The 21,930-nt window shown below is 39.7% G+C and overlaps 2 protein-coding genes across 2 annotated transcripts in view; both read right to left on the bottom strand.

The window, feature by feature from the left end:
* The window catches only part of LOC145492291 (uncharacterized), a 175,111-nt gene that overhangs the window by 35,531 nt on the left and 117,650 nt on the right, over positions 1–21,930 (bottom strand). The gene's annotated exons all lie outside the window — the stretch shown is intronic.
* The window catches only part of LOC145492695 (neuronal growth regulator 1-like), a 28,783-nt gene that overhangs the window by 4,261 nt on the left and 2,592 nt on the right, over positions 1–21,930 (bottom strand). The window contains exons 2-3 of the mRNA XM_081472100.1: positions 12,008–12,391; positions 1,353–1,638 (exon numbers count right to left, since the gene is read on the bottom strand). Coding sequence (XP_081328226.1) covers positions 1,353–1,638; positions 12,008–12,391 — 670 coding nt within the window. The remainder of the gene's footprint in view (positions 1–1,352; positions 1,639–12,007; positions 12,392–21,930) is intronic.

Genomic DNA, 21,930 nt, shown 5'->3' with positions numbered 1-21,930 from the left:
AGTCAGATTTATAGCCGATGCTGTAGTCGGCTTGAAATGTAATGGATTCTCGATGTAGAACATTCTTGTATAGTCCATTTTTTAACAATGTGTACTTTTAGAGAGCTAAAGATCACCTCTTCACCTAGGTCTTGATAATTATGTTTATGTTTGTATTAACTTCAAGACTTGGATTTCATACTGACTCTTAATTAAATTGTACGAAATCATGCTTCAGAGATAAGACTGCGTGTGAATGATAATGACAAAACCCCATGTGAATTTAGTCTTGCTAACCTGAAAATGCATGCAGAAGAGTTTTTTTTTTTCCTTTTGTTTGAGCTATCAAAAGCTAGCTCTAGGAAAGCATTGTATCAAGACTATCTGTGACCTGAAATTTCTATGGTTAAGATATTGTATATACACACACTGAGATTTATATCAGGGGTTTCAAAATGTTCTGAAGTAGGTGTCTGCGGTTGGAAGAGTAAGGCAAGGCCCCTCATCCTAGGGGGTCTGAGGTCATGACCCCCTTCCCCTAGAAAATTTTGAAATCTAAAATGTAGAAGCTAGGAAATGCCATAAGGAATTGCCAGCTTAGGATTATCATCTTAAATCGGCAAGAATCAAGTGATAAAATCATCACATTGGTTAAAGGTTTCAATTTTCACATTGTTTCATCGGTATGCAAATTTTCTTTCTTTTTAAACTGAAAATTATTCTTATTCAAATTGTTGCTAGTCATTAGCAGTATTATCTTAGATTTCAATATTTATGCTAGTTAAATTCAAGACTTTCCATTTTGTCTTTTAATATCAGTATTTTTGTGGGCCGTGATCTCCCGTATTGTCTGTCAACAACTGAAAGTAATCATATGGTCGAATGAACCGAGTAACAAACTTTGACAACTTATTAAGTAATTACTTGTGTGTGTTGGCTGAATTTGTCACCTTATTGCGAGGCATGACTTTTTGAAGCCAAAAGAAAAAAGATCAATTTTTAGCGATTGTTTCACTGCCCTGATGCTAGAAGCAACATGGAAATGAAGCTAGCCCGGCCACTTATTTAAAACTGCAAGATGGCCACTAAAACACAATAATGCGAAGGGCACAAAATACAGCGCACGCTTTAAACTTTCTCTTTAAACAAGCTTACTTCCTATTGCATAAAAAAAAAAAAATTATTGCTGCAAAATTGAGCGTGAAGTTACTCTGCTGCCTTAAAGATTTATTGATAAGATGCACTGCTGAGCTTGTTTGTCTCAAGCTGATTGCTTTTGCCAGAGTAAGTGGAGATGTACAATCAAGTAGGCGACAGAACTCTGGTAGTCACTGGCTTGTTTTGAAAATACTGTTATATATCTACACATTTACCTATGAAGTGTCTTCTTGTACTTACAAGTGATATTGACATAAAGTAAACGGCTCACTCGATTTCCAACTCCATTGTAAGCCGTGCAGCGGTATATTCCTGTGTCAGTTCTGCTGACGTTCTCAATAACCCAAGGGTTCCCAAAGAACACTTCTCCACCATCATTACCAGTTTCCATGGTCCAAGTAACGTTGGGATCGGGCTTTCCACTTGTGTTGCAAAATAAAGTTACATTTGATCCTTCACTGTTAGTCTGATTGCCACTATCAGTGGTTATAGTGGTTTCAACTGCAAAGAATGATGCAAAGAGTCAACATACACATGTATCACACGTGCAATCATAGACGTACAAACTAGGGGGGGGAGAGGGCGAGGGGGGCTACAGGCCCCCTAGCTGCGGAAATTATGTAATTTTTTTCGGTCAAAACGCCCATGATTCGGGCAACGACACATTAGAAAAGAATGCTATTGGTGTAATTTTCAAAGGTCGTATATATATAAAGTTTCTAGTTAGTTACTTTTTATGAATCTCAGGGTGATAAGACGCCTGACCAGGAGTCTTTAGACTGTTAAGTGGTTTCTTCAGAGAGTTAGCACTTTATTAAAGTAGTATCGTGTAAGGTGTAAAATTTATATTTGCTGCTGATCCGAAGTATCGTTGGCGCACCAAAGACTGCACTGCACGGTAGTCACTTTCAGGCTCCGGAAAAAGAGCGAGCCCTCTTTTTTTTGTTTTTTTAGGTTTCAAGGCTTGTAAGCTACTTTGTACAACTTTGGCCTTGCCAAAAAGGAGTAATACTGAAATGACATGTTAACTATAAAAAAAAAATAAAGGTAACGAAGTCCAAGACTTTTGTTCTTGCGGTGGCTCTGAAACGGCCCGAAGTTTGTAATGTCTTAACAAAGAGGTGTTTTAATTTTTATGCTATTAAATCTTTCTTATGAGGTGTTCCTCTTTTATGTTCATGTTGTTCGCCATCGTATTTACGCTGCTTCTGAAGTCAAAGAAGGCCAGGCTTGCAGTGTAGGCTGCAAGTCTCCTGTGGTCAAAACTAGACTTCGACGTCTTGCAATGCCTCGTGTTGTTCTTTCACGTAGGGGCCAAACCACCCCCCAAATGTTGCGTCAGTTCTTGGGTATTTCACATTATTTCGTATTACTTAAAAAGTATTGACTCTTTCTACACCAAACTTGGCAGATGATCAGATGACCAATTGCCAATTATATTTACGTAAAAAATGTCAGTAAATGTCAAAGTTGTGACGTCACAGTGATGACGTCATGTCTTTTGCCACTTTTGAAGTTTTTGATATGCATATTTTTTACAATGTGTTGGAAAGAGCACATCAAGGGGAGTTGAAACCTGAAAAAATTTTGTCCATATCATAAAAATTGAATGAAATATGGTATTTTTAAATATGAAAAATTACTCTGCAAAATATAGGGTCCCCCCCTTGAGAAAAATCCCCAAATTGGAGTCGTAATTTTGTTACAGCAAATGCAGCTATGTTTCACATGTGATGTGCCAGATGACTAAAGCAAAAATAAAGAATAAAATCGCGATAAAAAACTATCCCTCTAGTGTTATTGCGTTAAAATTAGTTTTGTTACGTCATAACATGTGACATCACCCGTTTTTTTACTTTTAATACCAACCTAACAAAGCGGAAAGTCAAATTTCTAAAACCATACGATTTTTGACAACATCAAGCTTTCTATTTTTCTAGATTATTAGCCTTCTTAGAATAAAACCGAAAAAAATAAACCAGAGAGACTGACTTAAGAAGGACAGTATGGTTAAGCAAATTCCGGGGGGGGGGGACAACAACCAAAAAAATTAATTTACCATATCTCAAAAAATAAACATCACAGCAAAAAACGGTTTTCAGCATTTTACTCCTCGAGTCAAGGCCTTTCCAATGACATAATCTTTACATCAGATTTGACAAAAAATTATAGCACGTTTTGGCGACGTCATCGATTATGACGTCATAATCTGACATTTTGTCACAACTTCCAAATTAAAATAAACTGGAGAACAAAGAAAGCTCATCTGCCAAACTTGGTTGAGAAATATATAAACCAAGCAAATATAGCCTTCATGAAACATTAGGGGGGTGGTTTGGCCCCTACGTGTTTTAACGTCTCAAGTGCATCGAGAAGCTCGTCTCGAACAGATCAGAGTCCAGGTTCTGTAACACGTCCAAATGGTCCATAAAGTAGTAAAGTCTGCATACGAGCCAAGTGGCCCATCAGGCCGGAGCTTATCCCGGTTTCTGCAGCATGAAGCGACTATGAGTATTTCTACTCCCCCCTGGATGGGATGCTAGTCCATCGCAGGGTTACCCCCAGCATTAAGTTCGCCGGTACCCGTTTATACACCTGGGTGGAGACAGGTACCGTGAGAGTAAAGTGTCTGGCCAAAGAAGACAACACAATTTCCCCGGCCAGGGCTCGAACCCGGACCGCTCGTTCCGGAGACGAGGGCACTAACCATGAGGCCACCGCGCCTCCTCAAATGGTCCATCTTGAAACACAAATGTCTCTGTTGCTGATCTGCCGATCGCTGTAGGAACGCCATGAAAGGAAAAACTTTTTCTTTTAATATTTTTTAGATTTTACTAGATTGAGACTGTTGATAGAAGTCATCGAGTAGGCAAGCTTTCAATACAACTATATTTGGGATTATAGTAGTTTTCTTAGATGTGAGAACTGTAAAAGGTTTTGTTTTTCATGCGATCTGAGTGGGTTTACATCCCGATTTCAACACTCACACATTAGGGCATTGCATAATTTTTTTCGGGCAAGAAGGTCACTGCCTGCCCTAAGCCCGAAGGTGCCCGTACGCCTATGCATGCGCTTGTGGCACTGTCTGTAGTAAAAGCTTATTAATTGAGCATTTGTCTCCATTTAAGGTGGCTCAAAACAGTTTCCAACACTTTGAAACTGTTTTGAGCCACCTGAAATGGAGACAAATGCTCAATTAATAAGCTTTGCTACCGCCTGAGAGCCACAAGTGCATGCATAGGCATGCACACTTAGATTTTGATGGGTCGTTATAACCACTCTTTATCACTTGATGGTATCACAAAACTGCCCAATGATGTGTGAACACGTTGTTATCATTTTCGTGACGCAATAGGTTACCATAGCAACATTATGACCTCCTAAAAACACCATTAATTACAGCATTAGGGGCTTATAATTCAAGGACAGCGCAGTGAAATTTCTTCATATTATCAACTATTGATAAGCATACTAAGAGGCAACTTTTGGCAAAGTTTAAAAAAATTCTGATGGTAGGGTTCAGAGCCACCTTAAATTTTCGAAAATTAAGGATGGCTCTGAAGTCTACTTACAGGATTTTTTTAAAATTTTGCCAAGAGTTGTGTCTTATCATGCTTAACAAAAGTAAAACAAATCAGACAAATGTTTATGGATATATGCAAAGGTTCACTATGTCTACAATACAGATGGTTGAAAGCACTTCCTGAGCCAACAAAGATGCTGAACTAAAAGGATCACTGAGGATTCACAGTCCTGATTCGGCGAATAATAAAATCTAGTTAAAAAGAGACCAAAAATGGACAACTTTTGGCTCAAAAAAGATAAAAAAATATAAAACTTTATAAAAAGTTTTGGTCTCTCCACCTTTGTCAGTTACAAAAAGAGTGCTAAAAACTGACAACTTAAATATGGTTTTTACAACTGGTTATAAATTACAAACAGGTTACATATCAGATGGAAAGAAAAAGAAAACAATAGGTGTACAAGAAAAGTAAATCAGCTGCGGCAAATTATACTGAGAATTCAACTAGTGACAAAAATTATATTGGTATAATAACAAATTCCCCAAGAAGGGCCGTTGAACAATAAGAATAATAATTTCCCAACTAAGAGCCTTTGAATGACTCAGCCAGCATAATCAAAGTGACTGTGGGCCACTGAACTTGGAAAATAAATTATGAAAGGGTGTTATGAGGCATTGCTCATTAAGGAACTACTTCTGACGTGAGGGCAGTCTATAGCTTTCGAACAAGCCCATAAAGCCTTTTTCAAATCAGGAGTGTGTTGTGATATTTGCAAAATAAAACAGTTCAATGTTAAGAAACTGTTTGTTACTCAGGCCTGCCTACATGATTTACATTACATATATCTTACTAGTGCCGTAGTCAAAAACAGCAAGATCATTTTGTTTGGTCAAAAGTGATGTATGGACTCAGAGTAATGTTCAATGCTTGCTTATAGCCACAACCTTGGTCTCAAATGTTGGAAAAATTCCCCCTTCCCCCCCAGTTCAATGTTGGGGTAGAAATTCGTGTCCGTCGATTGCGCTGATATCTCCAACACTGAACGGGGGCACGGGAGAAATTTCCAAGACAATACGTCCACGGTTGTCTGAGGATGAGAATTGCGTTACAGGCCCACATGATGAACTGTAGTGTTGAGAACGAGACCACCTGGGATCTAATAACAATTGGCGGGAGACAAAAAAAAAAAAGGGAAGCGGCATCAAAATGTGTTATTACCTGTTTGCATTTGGTTACAGAAATGAGGACAACGCCATGAAAGTGTTAATTAGACGTAATGATAATCTTTTTTGATTGTTCGTAGCGTTCTCAGGGAATTGAGACCTGAACAGACTCGCAATGTTCATTAGACTTTCTAAACGACTTTCGCTGGAGCCCCCAAATAATACCGTGGCACGATCTTGTTCTTATGTTAGAGGGACAGCCGGTACACCTACCAGCCCCGAAGTCACACTTTTGTGAAGACATCGTGTTTGATAAGGACACGCCTATATTTGGCACTAGCAAACACGCGTTAGTTTTTGTACGAGGGGGTGTGGTCGATGAGAGGGAGACCGAGATGATGCAGGTACGATGGCGAATTTTCCATCTTAGCCGCCAAATTTCGCGGCAAGACCAAAAAGTAGTACCACCGTGCGGAAAATGCTTTGCACGTCTAGTGCTCAGTGAAATCGGAAGGGCGTCTAGTGGAGAACAGGAGAACTGAACACTTTATAGGAACTATAAGCAGGCAGTGAGCTAAAATTATTTAATTTTGTTTGAAATTGTCACGATTTCCGTATTCCTCGAAAGTAGTTAATAAAAGTTTACTGCAGTTTCCAACGGTTTCCAACGGTTTCCAACGGTTTACAACGGTTTACACAATAAAATAAAAAGACTTAATTGTTCCTTTTAATGTGTATGTAAACCGTTGTAAACCGGTGTAAACCGTTGTTACTCTTGTCAGGCACGTGTTTTTCAATAATATATGCGGAGTAAACCGTCATAAACCGCGTTTAAACAACTACCACTATCATTAGCTTACTTTCAGTAACTAAATTATCATTGTTAGCGATGCCTTGAACTTAATAAAAGCGTTTAACTCAGTTTTAATTGAAAACGTTTGCCTGTTTCGTGAAGCTGATAATGTACTTTAACACTTAAGTCTTTCCCCATTTTTGTCTATAATTTGTCGCAGACGACCACTCATGGACTCGATTATTCTATCTATTGTCTGTACGGGTACTGCTTCAATAGTTTGCCGCACTCGATTGTAAAATTGTTCATAGGATTCTCGTGTAATGGCTCTCTCCAATGCGTCTTTCCTCAATTTGCTTGCAGCGATGTTGAACACATTTTCGCAGCCGTTTAATTCTGGAGATCTTGCGGGAATCTTAAACAGTTGACATCCTACTCTACTCATGGCGGCTCTAGCTCGTGCACTGTTTTGGGATGGGTCTCCGTCCATCAAGAACAGCCTACTTTCTCCTTTTTCTGCTGCTTGAAACATGGACTCGAAGTTTTCATCTTTGAAAGTCTCAAAGAAAGCGCCTTAACGACAGTTTCCTCTTACGACCACGGGATGCTCGCTTGTTTTTCAAAACGTCGGGTAATTTTTGGGAGGTAATTCTATGCACTGACGAAGTAGAAATATCACAAACCTGGGCGATCTCTTCAAGTTTCATGCGCTCTTTATCTCGAAGATACCTCCTATATGCGCTCTTTTCGGCTGGAACGTCCCGTCGGTAAACCATCTTCAAGCATTAAGTTTGCTCTCGAAAACTTTTCCAAGAGCTTGGGCTACTTTAGTTTCTTATAAAGGGTCGTGAACATCCAAAATAAAACATAACGTAAACAATTACAAGTCCGCTTAAAATAGGTCAACACGTAAAATCAAGTGGTTTAGCCTATCTTGTTATCTTTTAATCTTACTGACGTTATTATGTGTTGTCATCTTGATTTGTCACGTCACAGAGCTCAGACAACCTTGCTCTCAAATGTTGGAAAAATCCCCCCCCCCCCCCCCGCAGTTCAATGTTGGGGTAGAAATCCGTGTCCATCGATTGCGCTGATATCTCCAACACTGAACGGGGGCACGGGAGAAATTTCCAAGACAATACGTCCACGGTTGCAGCTCTCAGTTCGGATTTCATTCTTTGGTAAAAATCAATAAAACCCTTTTTTTTAAACAATTATTTATTAATATTTTTAAATAGATTGAACTAGCTAGAAAGTTGACCAAAAAGTGAAGATTGGGATCAAGATAAACTGGGAACGTAGATATACTGGGAACGTAGCCACTGAAAAGTTACTGATTTATCATGAATTATTTAGCACATACACCCTAACTGAAGACATGCTAGGTAACAGTCTTTTAAATATGTAGATATATGCAGTTTTGCTGAGTTATCAATACATTGATGCTGTTACAGCAGCAGGGCATTACTTCAAAGTTCAGTAGGATGACACCAAAATTTAAGAATGAAATTCAGCAGGCTGAAGTCGGAACACAGTATGAAGATACACAGCTCATAAATCAAGTTTAAATAGCAAGATTTCTGCCAAGTGATATATGAGACAGGATAATCCATTTTAGTCAACTTTAACATAGTTTGTGTATTGTACATTGAAATTTTGTGTCCTTTATGGTGTTGAGTTCAAGTACTTACATTCACTTGTAGCCCTAATGTAAGGACTGAAAATAACTCTCTTTCCATAAATAATGCGAGTCTATTCGTAGCTTGTGTTCAAAATGTAGTCGTTAAAAATTAGTAAATCGAGCTCTAAGTCAACTTGCAACTCCATTAAGTCCATTAAATGACACCATTTAGGGGAGACTCCTATGTGAAAAGGTCCGGGAGGCTTATCATCTCAGGTACGAATCAAAGATTCTGGTCTCACTTAGGGTGTTGATAAAAAAAAGTCACCATTTTCAGCTGTCAAAGTATCCTTCAGGGTTCACTCGAAGAAATAATAATGAAAGAAACGCTCTCATTTAATTTCTGTTTTTAGGCTTGATATCCGCTGGTCTCTGGATTACATTAGTCGGGTCTACAAGTGCGCGTGGGATCCTCTCTTAAACAGAGGCTAGTAACCGAACCCATTCCGTTTTCAGTGGTATCTTTTAGGGGTCTAATGAAGCTCAAGTTACTCCCACATTGGTCTCCTTTAGAAGTTAAATTCAAATTTTCCGAAGAGAATCGCCGACCTTTTCATATGGGAGTTCCCCCACCCCCCTGGTTTCTAAATGTCTAACAGTAAGTGATGGAGTGAAATCGTGCCACCACTACCAGTTGGAAAATAATATTTTCCAAGTTAAAAAATGGCTGATTTTGTGGAAATTTTCTGGGCTTATTTCGCTGGAAAGTGATCGGTTTTGCACTGATTTGACGAACATTTTTTTAACTAACGAAGACGGCAATTTTGCCAATTTTTTCGGAATATGATGACTGTAAGCCTATGCAATAACAACAGCATCAGGAGCACTGACTACTTATAAGTGTTGCCTTTGTAAAACCAGCAACCCTACAGGAAAATTTGAGCAACTCCCTTGGACTACTGTACGTGTTAGTACTTGTATGACACAAGGTTGTTTTAACAGAGATCATCATTTGCTCTTTAACAACAATACGCTCAAGAAACGCGCCAATGACAAAGCTTTTTACATCCTGGCCACAGTAAGTACCCAGTTTTTAGCAACATTAATCTAAGAATGCCTGGTAGTTTTGGGATGTTGTTTACTCGTTGCAGTGACGAAGTTTCACGACAGATTTGCAAAGTTAACGGTAAGGAAACAGCCCCAGCAGCCAAGATAGGTTTGAAGTATGTTGTACTGACTTGTATTTGGTATGATTTCTAGTGAATTTCGCGGTATTTTGAGTGTTTTTGTCAATTTCGTGGGATTTCGCCAATTTACATGAAATTCGCAGTTCTGCGACTGCGCGAAATATCAGAAGCCCTGATTCTGTAATGGTACGACTCGTGTTTACTAAAAATGTACTCAAAGTTGAACTGTAATTTTTTGGAGGGGATTAATAAGGTAAAGCTCACACCCGATACAGGCCAATGTTAAACAACAACGACAGCAAAAAAACACTTGAGATCCAAACATAAACACATGACAAAACAAGCCTTGGGAGTCCCAATGTGCCTGTTTAGTGTCGAGTTGCAGTACCTACATGTACAGAAAAATACAATGTGATTTCTGTTTTCTTTACAAGCGGCACGTTCCCTTTTGATAACAAGAGCTGCTGCCGGGGCATACATGTATACTCATGCTGATCCAAGAGTCCTATGAAACATGTACCTGTGTACTTGAAATTACATGCATGCTTTTATTTTAGAGACTAATGTGAAGGTAATTTCGTTCAGAAGAAAGTATTAATGGTGATACATGTAGAGTTGTTTCAACGGATGACCTCCGACCAATTTTTTACCAACTTATTTTATATGAAATTACAATGGCTTTAACTCTAATTTGAAAGCTTAATGACCTGTCGCATGATCGCCTGTCACTTTTGAGGTGAGACAGTAATAAATAAAAAATTTCTTATCTATGGCAACTAGTTATCGGATCAAATTTGAAACTAACTATAAAAAAGGTTAAAGCTTTGTGAGCAAATGTTAAATTTTGAGAAATAAATCATGAATCATGAATTTGTAATGTAACGTGTAACACCTAACTGGTATGAAGATATAATAAAGCCAAGACTTCTCTCCTTTACAAAAGTTTACCATGAATTTTGCCCATTCCTATGAATCAGTAGAATAAAATGACAACACAAAAGTTTATACATCATTCTCACTCTAATTTCTGAGAAACTATGATCCAAAGCATTTGCCCAGTTTACGTACTGGAGAAATGTAACGCTTACAAAATCTAAACATTGGTGATGAAAATTGAGTGAACATGCAAATTCTTACAATGTAAATACATCCAATACTAAAGATATCAGTATCAAAGCAAATTCATAAGGTCTTCTGCGCTGTCTGAAAACATCAGGGCAATTTATATTTATTTTTGAGCGAGATATTAACATTCTTGCAAATCGGAAACACTCTGGTAAGCTGCTTAATTGGTGGTTCTGTGTATTCCACTTACCACTACATGAGGTAAAATCATTCGATTCGGGCAATAAAATGTAAACACTAAAACACTACTTGCCAGACAGTTCATCGTCTGGTCTTCCAACCCCTCCAGTTTGAACGCTTTTTGGTAAGCTAAAGCAGAGAAAATCCACTTTCTTTGATTTGGAAACACATTGTCTGCCACGTTATACGTTCATTCATGCAGAACAGACATTAATTATGGCCAAAACAGGGGGGAAATGTTCAGTGTACGCTTCTCCTTCGTTTCGTTCTTCAACGCAATCACTCCATTCTCTGCTTTTAGCTTGGTAACCTTGCCTTTATCTCATTGCGGGGGGTTCAATGCACATTATGCAAGTTGTGTTACATCATTCTTTTAGCGCGTAAATTTTTGAAGACTTAAAAGGGAAAAGAAAGGGGATTTTTTAATTTCACATTGAAGTCAATGACGCAATTATAGCATCACTGCAGTGAATGCTTCAATTTGCCAAGAAATGTTTTAATTTTGACAAATATTAATGATTTTTTTCCTCTCATTTACATATCAGCCACACCCACAAGGAGTTATGGGTAATTTGAGTAATTCAGAGAAATCCTCAGAAACGTATAAAGCCTTGTTGTCATATCCCGCCGACCTACCTGCGACTATGTCGCCGGTTGCAAATGACAATGTTCGGCGATCTGTCCCAGTGGGTCCCTGGCCCATCTGTGATGGATCGCCGACTTACCCAAATTTCTGAAATTTGCACGAAATACAAATCGAATTGGCGCAATTTTCAGCCATTCCACCTGTAAATATGGATTGAATCATGTTACTGGAGTATGTTGCGTCCGCAGATGATGTTCACACAAAATATTTTCATCGCCGATAATCGCCAACAACCGCCGGCTTGCCCGCTGAGTTGAACTCGGCTCAACTTTGCAGGCAAGCCGGCGGTCAATTCATTGGACAGATTATGATTCGGTGATAAATGTTCACATATGCCGTAACAGTGTCCCAGGCCGTGCCGGCTGTCCCAGGTATGTCAGCGGCATATGAGAATTACCAGGCCTAAGAAATGCTTTTCGATGGTATTTAGCATAATATCTGATAAAGTTCTACATCTAAAAAGCGATCGGAGACATTTTTGAAATAATTTTGAAATTTTGCCTATGCTACACAAAAGCGACAGGTAACTGTGCTACAGGTCAGTGTAATTGCCCATAGCTCCCTAATCCGGCAATGGTGGTCAGCAGGGTGCTCAGGTGACACATTTTACTTGTTTTACTCATTGACTCACCTGTAGGAATTAGTCGTATTCTATGACTCCATTGGTTTAAATTCGTTGTAAGCTTGCATTGGTAAACTGCTTCTTCTGTTTGAGTGACTCTGTTTATTATTAAGGTGGCCTGTTCACTTCCACTGATATCAAAACGTATTTTGTAGTCATTTCTGTCAAATATTAGAGTACTACCACCAGATATCGTTCCAATATCATTGAAGCTGCCATCATTCAATGTTATAGAAAACGTAGTTGATATCAGTGAACCAGATAACAGAGTGTAACTCCACCTCAGGGGCACCTGAGTACTTCCATTTAACACTGACATGTTAACTGTTCTGATTACACTTGAACTCGTCTGAGTCCACTGAGGAGGAGGCGCTGTCCATGTTACTGAAGTCGCTAAAAAAAAAAATAAGATATTAATTACTTAGAAATTTATTTTGTCTACTCGATTTTCAAAACGACATCCTAAAAGCTAAGCTCACAAATGGCACGCTCAATCAGTGACTATTCTCCGGAATCACAGTCAGAACGAATCATCACTTCACCTCAGAACTTTGGTATGAGCATCTTTACAAATTCTGTGGCCAACATCAAAATGCTATGATTCGCTTAGTTTACTGAACGATCGAATAATTTCCGAAAGAAAACATGACATGATCTAGGGTAAGCTCGACAGAGGACTTGAGATGAGGAATTTGTTCGGATTGAAGTGCAACAAAAAATACTTTAGAAAAGTTTATTCTAACTCGAGTACCACCGTATAATTTTATTGCCAAAACAAAAACAAGAATTTAGTAAAAGTTAAAATAAAAATGATCACGAAAGGCGGGAAGTGCGAGCTATCTATTTTCCATTGGTATAAATCTACTAGCGTTCTATAACAAATGCCGTTGTAGACAGCGAGTAGTCTGGAGGCGTGCCGTTGTTTAAAAAAGGTAGCGGCCGACTTGCAGATTTATATATACTAAAACAATTAGATTAGTGGCTCTCGATTGCCACGCATGATAATTGACTCGGGATGCACCCTTGTCAACTATCGGCGTAGTTTAGACGGAAAACGTATGATGCGTTTTTAGAGTGAAGCTTCCGTTTTCAAATTCCTCCAGCGTAGTGTGAACGGAAAACATATGATGAGTTTTCAAAGTGAAAAGTGGTGCACTAGACCTCAAGCAACAATTTTGAGCGAAAGGTTTCGCTCTGGCTTCGGGTTACATTAGTCCAAAACGTACCAGCGATCTAATCGCGTGAATACTGCCGTATCCCCAAGATCTTATATGAAACACTCATGCACCAAAGCAATACCATTCCCAACAATGTCTCTGTTGTTAGGAGAAATTATAGGTTCAATAAGGTTAATGTTCATGCGGACCACAATAATACAAAAGTAGGCTTTTTGGTGTTTTAGAAGTTCTTTTGCCTAGAAACTTGTGCAAATAGTGCACTTAATAATGTACTATCAGGAAACTTTAGATCATACACAGACCAGGATAAGTAACAATTGTTATGCGTATTAAATAGAATGAATGTATTTGTCGCTGAACAAACTGAAATAATTCAGCGAAAGAAAACTCAAATGACTTTTCACAACTTTGTAGGCTGAAACTACAATCGACAAATGCATATTACAAGCTAGCTTTGTTGGTATCGCCATTCGTCAGCTGAATTTTTTCAAGCTTAAACCTGGCTATACTCATTATGCAGCTGAATTTATTCAAGCTACTTTCAGCTTTCAAGCTGACTTTATTCAGCCCTCTTTCATTTATTCCTAACACGGACGCAATCGTGTATTCAGTTAAATAGAGTACGCTTATCATTGTAATACAATTTTACATCTCTGCGATTTGCTTCGAAGATTTACGTCGAAGTTGAAGAAAGAGAAATAACCGCGCCAAGTCCAAGTTATCTTAATGTTCTTATTTCCAGTTGTAGCAGATCTGACGACGGGTCCTTTAAAACTCGCGACAAGTTCCTCTTCCTCAGCAAGCGAGTTGCTACGAGCTAATTTCTGAGTCGAGTTAATTTCGTAGAGTCAAGCGCGCAAGTTTCCAGACAGTTTGGCCCCTTAATGCCAGTTTTCCCACATTTAGGGTTCAGAGCGGAAAAATGCGTACGTGCTCGATCGCTTCAGTTCGTTCCAAGTTGTTACGTTAAAATAGGCGTTGATTTTCGCGTAATAAGTCGAGTTATCTCTGTAGTAGTAAAGAAATCAGGATAATGTTTTCACATGGTCCTTCGAAGCCGGATGAAAAGCGAAACTTCGTAAAAGGGAGCGATCGAGCGAAGCATAAGGAACTCGGTGTGACATCACATTCTGGCATTCCTGTTGCGAGAACACAGCTAGACAAAAAAACTACCGGATTTTTATAAAGTTAATCATTGGAAAGAGTCGTCGCGATTTCGCTGAGCCTTGTAAAGTAAAAGGGAGTTTTCAGTAGATTTAAGGAACATGTACTACGGGTGATAAACGAAGCATACGGGTTAGCGGGAAATTACAATAATCAAAACCCGAACACAAAAGTCGAATCAAACATCTCAAATCTAGTTTCGAGAAGAAATGGAAGTAATCGCCTCTATAATGAAACTATTTTAATTCAAATCAAACAAAACATCCAAAACGAGACTGCAGAGTCTTCTGAATTTATGGACGCTGAATTTATGGATACTTGACCACACTCGAGGATGTCACGCGCATTGAAACGGACCGAAGCAAGCTGTAATACCGTCCACACAAAGAGCCCCTTCTCAAAAGTCGACATATTGGCACATGGAGTCAGCAATTCAAAGGTGAGCAACCGAATTGCACCTACCATCATTCGATGGTAAATTTAAGGAATGGTCAATGTTTTGGGACAGTCTCGATTCAATAATTCATCTAGATCAATCGCTCACTCCCGTTCGCAAGTTCTCCTATCTGCTAGCGTCACTCCAGGGCTCTGCTGCAGCCACGATCAATGGATTGAACTTGTCTAGTGCAAATGACAATGCAGCTGTGACACTCCTAACCCTTTGCAGGCAACGAGGCGTCTTTACACGAAGTACAAGAAAATGTACGAGCATTGAGTGAGTGGATTAGGCCATAAAGCAGACGAATGTAAAAGACTCTTTCTTCCTTGATGTTGCACAAAATACCAGAGGAGATCAGATTAAGCCCAGATTAAGCATCTTTAATAAAATCTCCAAGGAAATTAAAATGGAACCTCGAGGCAGTGTTGAAAGAGCTTAGAGAAGAATTACTGTAGGAAACAGGATGCGTTGTGATTATTAAGCAGTCTTAGAGATCAAAACCCTCCACCCATGAGGAGTGGAAGAGCATGGGACACTCCACTACTTCAGCACTCACGGCTGGATCAGAGAGAAATTTGAAACCTACACCAGTGTGTCATGACTTTGGTCAGTATCACCCATCCTAATGTAAAATCTGCAATTCAGCCTGACACTGAAACGTGGAAGCACGAAAGTGTAGTCGGTGACAAGAGGGAGACATCATCTGTTAATGTGTATGATAGCATTTTCCTGCAGACGGCGAAAGCGACCTTATACAATCTAGACAACAGCCATCATAAAATGACCGTGGGAATCCTTCTTGATAGAGGAAGCCAAGATAACTCGTCTGTTTTAAGATTCTGAATCACTGACATTCGAGCCATTTGGTTCAAACACTGGAAATTACAAACATTGCTAAGAAGGTAGTCTATTTATTGGCTCAGAGGATACTGAGGACACAGTACTTTCTGCTATCTGTGTACCTGTTACTAGTTCTTCACTTCAGGGTCTGCGTTGTTGACAAGCCGTGAGAACTTTTCCCCATCCTGCTGGCTTGGCTAGAGCTGATGATTGTGAAGGAGAAGCACAACTTGACATACTGGTTGGTGGAGACCAATACTGGGATCTTGTCACAGGTGGAATCATCGGGGGAGAGGCAGGAACCACAGTTACTCACCCCAAGCTGGGTTGGATCGTTTCCGGTCAAGTGCCTTCCTCAAGCACCCCCATTAATCTGACAAGTACATATGTACTGAAATGCCAAGTTAGAAATCACCCTGACCTAGACCTGCTGGAGAGTAAGTTTAAAAGGCTCTGGAGACTGGAAAGCCTGGGGATAGTTCAAATGAAAGGAGCTTTTATGATCACTTCTCAAAACGGATACACCATGATAGCGAGAGGTACGATGCCAACCTTCTCTAGAACGAGTCAAACTTTATGCTGCAGTGGAGGTGTAGGTGGTCTAGTTTCTGTAAACAAAGATTGGGTAGGACGAATTACTAGATCACATTTCAGCTAAGAATTCAGACAATGAGCAGACTGCTAACGAAGCTTCCAAGACGTTAGCGACGTTGTTCAATTCACCTGAAGTAAGAAGACACCTTGCTGACGAAGGAGTGAAATGGACATTCAATCGTGAATGGGCCCCACGGTGGGTGGCTACTTTGAACGATTAGTGGCGAGCGTGAAAAGATTCTTAAGAATGCAGTGGTCACCGGTGAGGAGCTTCAAACAGTACTGGTTGAAATAGAGGCAAGACCCAATTCCAGACCTCTGACATTTGTGTTCAGTGAAGACATTGAAGAACCCTTGACCCCTCTCCACGTGGTGCGGTGGAGACGTATAGCCTTGCTTGAGAGACTGAAGGAACATTTCTGGACGCGGTGGAGTAAATAAATATCTTTTTGAATTAGGAAATTCCTACCGACTTAAAATGGAAGAAGACCAGGTTATACTAGTGATATGGGTGACATTGTTATTGTTCACGAGGATGGTCTACAAAGAGGACTCTAAAACATTTTAAGAGTAGAAAGAATCATTACTGGCAAGAAGGGGTTATCCGCGAAACAGTGGTGTAGTCAACCACATGCAAGAAAGGGAAATCGATAATGTTTAAACGCCCACTACAAGAGCTGTGTCCATTGGATCTCGGTACCCATTCTCAAGGGAATTGAACGGCAGACAACTCAGATGTGCCTGCCAGAATGGTCCAGACGGGAAGCAGCACGTGGAGCAGAAGGGAGAGGAGAGCACTGATCAAAAATCAATCGTTTTAGGAACACTCAATATATACCTTTTGAAGTTTACATTTGAAGTTTTAAGTTTTCTCGCGTTAAGAGAAGTGAACACTAAGAATCTCTAAGAACAGTTAACGTTTGCCTTAAGTGTACAGAACATTTGCGTCAAGAGTGGTGAACACGCTACTTACACATCAAGTTAAGTCGACAATTTATGAAAAACTGGTCGACAAGGGACAGGTGGAGGGGGGGAGCGAAGTGTCAGAGATTTCCCATAAGGCCATTCAGTCATAGGCCTCCCACGGAGAGAAAGATGCGCACGATCGTTTTGTTTGGTTGTTGCTGTTGTGTTAAACTGAACTTTGGTTCTCTCTGTATTAGAAAAGAACTCAGGATAAAGTCAACAAGAGTTCATTTTAAACAAAGAAAGGGTTTGCTTTCTGCTATGTATAAGAGACGAAATTCAACAAGAACAAAATTATAGTAAATGTGAGTACCGCCATTGCGAGAAAAAAAAAAGGTACTTTTCCGTGGGTTGCCTGTGGCAGGCCAAGGTAAGGTTTGCCGGGGGTTCCTTTTTCATCGTCGACGCAAATCGACAAATTTGATTGACCATGAAATGCAGGGTAACCCGAAAATACTGACCCCCGGTCCGCGGACCTCCACTACGGACCGGGTCCGCGGACTACCTATAGGGCGGTCCACGGACTACCCCTACGGACCCCCTCTACGGACCATCCCCCAAAATAGAATAAAAATAAGAAATAAATATTTCAGTTATGAATTGTCCAATGGATCGTGTCGGCGAAAGTTCGAACGTTTCATTTTGCAAATGTAACATTGTTGGGTTCAGGCTCGGGCGCAAGTTCTATCATTACAAATTACCATTTCCTTTGCTGTGGCCATACTGGATATGAAAGACCGCGAAAGTCTCCAGGATGCATCCCGGAAGCCTCGAAATTTGTGCTCTTTCCCCTCCACCATTTTGTTCAGCCCATTTTCACGTGGATTCGTGGGCTCGTTCCAGGCTTCATAATTTGCTCAGCACAATTACAGATACAAACAAGCTTCAACGACTTAAAAGCAGATCCTCCATGGCCAGATTTAGCCAGGAATGGAATGTAACAATTTTCCTTCGTTTGGCCATCGGCATCTCCTCACGCTGAAAAAGTTTTTAGGCTTTTTTGGGGGGGAGGGGGGGGGGCGGTGGAGGGGTGGGGGTGTTGGTTACATTTGCACAGTATAATACTCGAAATTTCGCCGACAGGCGAGTAATCTATTAGACAACCCATAAGTGAAGTATTTATTTCCTATTTTTATTCTATTTTGGGGGGTGGTCCGTAAAGGGGGTCCTTAGGGGTAGTCCGTGGACCGGTCCATAGGTAGTCCGCGGCCCCGGTCCGTAGTGGGGATCCGCGGACCGGGGTCAGTATATATTTTCGGGTTACCCTGAAATGCACGTCACAGCTCGAAGGTTAAACTTGGAAGCACATGCAAGATGACATGACTTTCACAGGAGTGAAAATACTGTAATTTCGAAAGATTCTGCGATTCTGGCAGGGAGTAGTTTGTGTAGACAGTGAAGTGCTCGAAGCAACGTGTACGTGTTTAGGAAATAAACAGAGGGTAAGACATTTTAGAAGGTGTTTCGACTTTGTGTATTGAATTGAACCATCAAAATTGCATAGAGTTCGCGGATTATCCGTTCTGTGTTACGCATCGGACCAACGAGTTCGCTATTCACCAGGACGTAACATGTCGATTATTTCGATAGTCGATAAAAATCGATCATTGTCGATCGTTGTCGATACCAATTAATCGACAAATATCGGAAATCGATAGAAGTCGATCACACAATTTATTGTGATTATCGACTGTGTTCGATTATGATTGATTTTGATCGATTTTGATCGATTTCAATCGACAAGTATCGGAAATACAAAAAACGATGTATGGCGTAGGCATACGTAGGTTGTGGACTGGTACAACAGTCACAGGTGCAAGGAGAAGCAAGGGCATACAAACCCTCTAGCGGAGAGGAAGGAGAGTCGTAGCAGCTTGTATTTGTCAAATGTTGAACTGAATAAAACCACTGATGAAATAAAATGTCAATTTACTTTGCGTTACTTCTTAATTACTTTGCTGGCCTCGATTTTTTCCCGCATCTAGTCTAAACTTTGGCCCGTTCTGTCCCCCCGAAGAAACACGACTTCGAGTTCCCAGGATCTCTCATCTCCCCCGCCTAGAGAGACTCTGGGAACTAGGTTGGTTCGAGTTATGTTATAGATCGCGATTTAGTTCAGCTGAAACTGTTAATCGATCATTTCTCGAGGTAATTTAAACATTCTATTCTGTAATGAATAACAGACCACTTGGTTGTTCAGGTTTCTATTTAAGTTTATTGTCATACAGATTTACTTTAGAGCTCTTTAAACTCGGCATAAAAAAAGTCCTTGGAGCTATTATTGGTTTGGTTACTTGAATTTTGTAGCTGATTGAAACATTTGTCTCCATTTTTGTCGATAAAATCGATAATCAGTTCAAAACCTTGTGATTATCGACTTTTATAGACAAACGTAACTTGACGATTGACAATTATCGACAAATATCGAGTACTATCGACTTATCGATTATGTTTTCGATGATCGACTTTGATCGACATGTTACGTCCTGTAATCATTCGGCCTGCCAAGCGAACCAGCGAGTTCAGCAACCGAACTTGCGTGTTTATCGGGTCTACGTGCCTAACGCTTAGTCTAAACAAGAGGTTTGAAGCAACTTTGACACACGATATTCATTAAATTGAATCAGTGTATTCCAACTGAAGGAGTCCATCACGGAAAACATCCAGACCAACCAATTCAAAAATTGGCTCAAATTGAAATATTTATTACTTTGCACTTGAAGATATTTAAGCCTCGAGAGTTTTACTCTATCGAAACTTTTACAGTTCAATCCATGAGTCGACAATCGTGCTACGTGTATGTTTAAGGTTTTGTGTATTCTTGCTGACATTGAGCTACCTGTTTACCAGCTCAGAACGCACATGTAAATAGTGTTTGCGAGATGGTTTATTCCAGTCGACGTTTATTTTATTTTCAGTGTTCCACTGTTAAAATTTATAAATACAAAGGGAAATATTTGTTAAGAAGAATTCCTCATGCTTCTCATGGAAGCTTTTATTCTTTCGTTATCTCGAGTAAACAAGCACACATTATCGATGGTAATATAACAGTTGCGTTACGTTGCGTTACGTTTTTCTCCCACACAAGTGATGACAATCAATACTTTGTTAATGTTTTGATAGTTATCCTACTTCAGTCCCTCTTTCACACAAAAGAGCTTGTAATTATATAACAGACAATCAGTACTTTAGCTTGTTAATGTTTTCGTAGATTCGTTACGTTCATTGACGGCAATACAGCCCTTCACAATACTTTAGTCTTCAAGTAATTAAAATTATTTGAAGACTAAAATATTGTGACTAAAATATTGGATTAACGTAACGTTTTGAAAAACGTTGCGTTACCATTCATGTCTCAAATTTTCTGGCAGTTCTCAACGTAAGTGTTATGGCCGCATTAGGAAAAAAAAAGCAAATTCCATTTTCGACGATGCAATATATTACTTCAGCCAGTTCTGATGCCATTTCTAAACACCATGCACACTCTCGTTCCATCCTGTAGATCACCCGGAAAGAAGAAATAGGAGTCGGGGAACGAGACTCCGCTCGTACAGTAATTCTCCGCCTACCCTATTTTCCACTACAAACACAGTGACGGTTTCTTCAACACTTCCTACAGTGATTTCTTTGGTTGATCTAACTGACTAATCGTGGCACTTTACTGTAACTTCACAGTTCATTCAAATGCTATGCCCACTAGCCAAAGCATCCCGCCAGATCGCCTTTAGGCGTCTTGTTCTTTTATAATTAGTGTAAATAGGCTTAGGAATGAATTAATGAACAAACAGGTTAAAAGAAAGAGGAAACGAAAAAGAAAACGCACAAATAATTACAAAACTAGCAAACCTATAAACTCCCATGTTTTTTTTGTGTGTTCTGAGAACTTCGTAGCATCCTTGCCGTCCTCACCGTCAGACTAATCACCTTAATTTACTCCCTGTTACTAGAAAGGGTTTTAAGTGTTGTAAGAACAACTGAAAGAGCACGTTTCCCGAACAGGATGTTCAGAGAAATATAACCGATAAAATAGAACTTAATTTAAGCATAGCGTGACAGATATATATCGTGAGCAATAGACAACCGCTCGTGCATAACGCTTCAGCACGAACGCCTCCTTTGAGTGCAAATGAAAATACAATCAAACACGATTACAAATGAACACAGGGTCTTATTACCACCAGTGCAACTACTTGAATAATACTGATCTACCAACCGAAATCGTAAAATGTCGATAAAAGTAATGTAAAGTATATGCACAACCGGGAAGCGTGGATGCTGCAAGACACGCGTCTGCGCTGAGACTTTGATGATGAATTATTAAGAAAGTTTAGTAACAGCTCTAATGATAAAACTTCGACGGTCTTGATCTTAATTTAAAGTCTAGGGTTGTTGAAAGCTGCGAGCTATGAAAGCAAAATCTGGCAGTATGTACTTGACAGGTTATATTTCTATTACCGCCAACATGTTTATTAGGTAGAAAGCTTAATATTCCTTAAGTTTTGAGAAATCTGTTTCCAGAACTGATCTATAGACTGTGTCTTAAGATTTACAATCTAAACTAACAGAAGTAGCTAAACCCTTCTTACCTGTAAGAGAAAGAAAATAAGCGCAACTGCCGCGAACCAAACATTATTTGCAGTGACTTCCGCCATGGTTCATTCGCCGATAATTTATTTTCAAATCGATGAGCTGGAAGCTTCAGTCAATCTCTGTCAGTGATATTGTAACAATAAAGCAGAGAATTATGGGTA

Source organism: Orbicella franksi, chromosome 7, assembly GCF_964199315.1.
Source record: "Orbicella franksi chromosome 7, jaOrbFran1.1, whole genome shotgun sequence".
NCBI lineage: Eukaryota > Metazoa > Cnidaria > Anthozoa > Scleractinia > Merulinidae > Orbicella > Orbicella franksi.
This window is presented reverse-complemented; position numbering and strand designations above follow the sequence as displayed.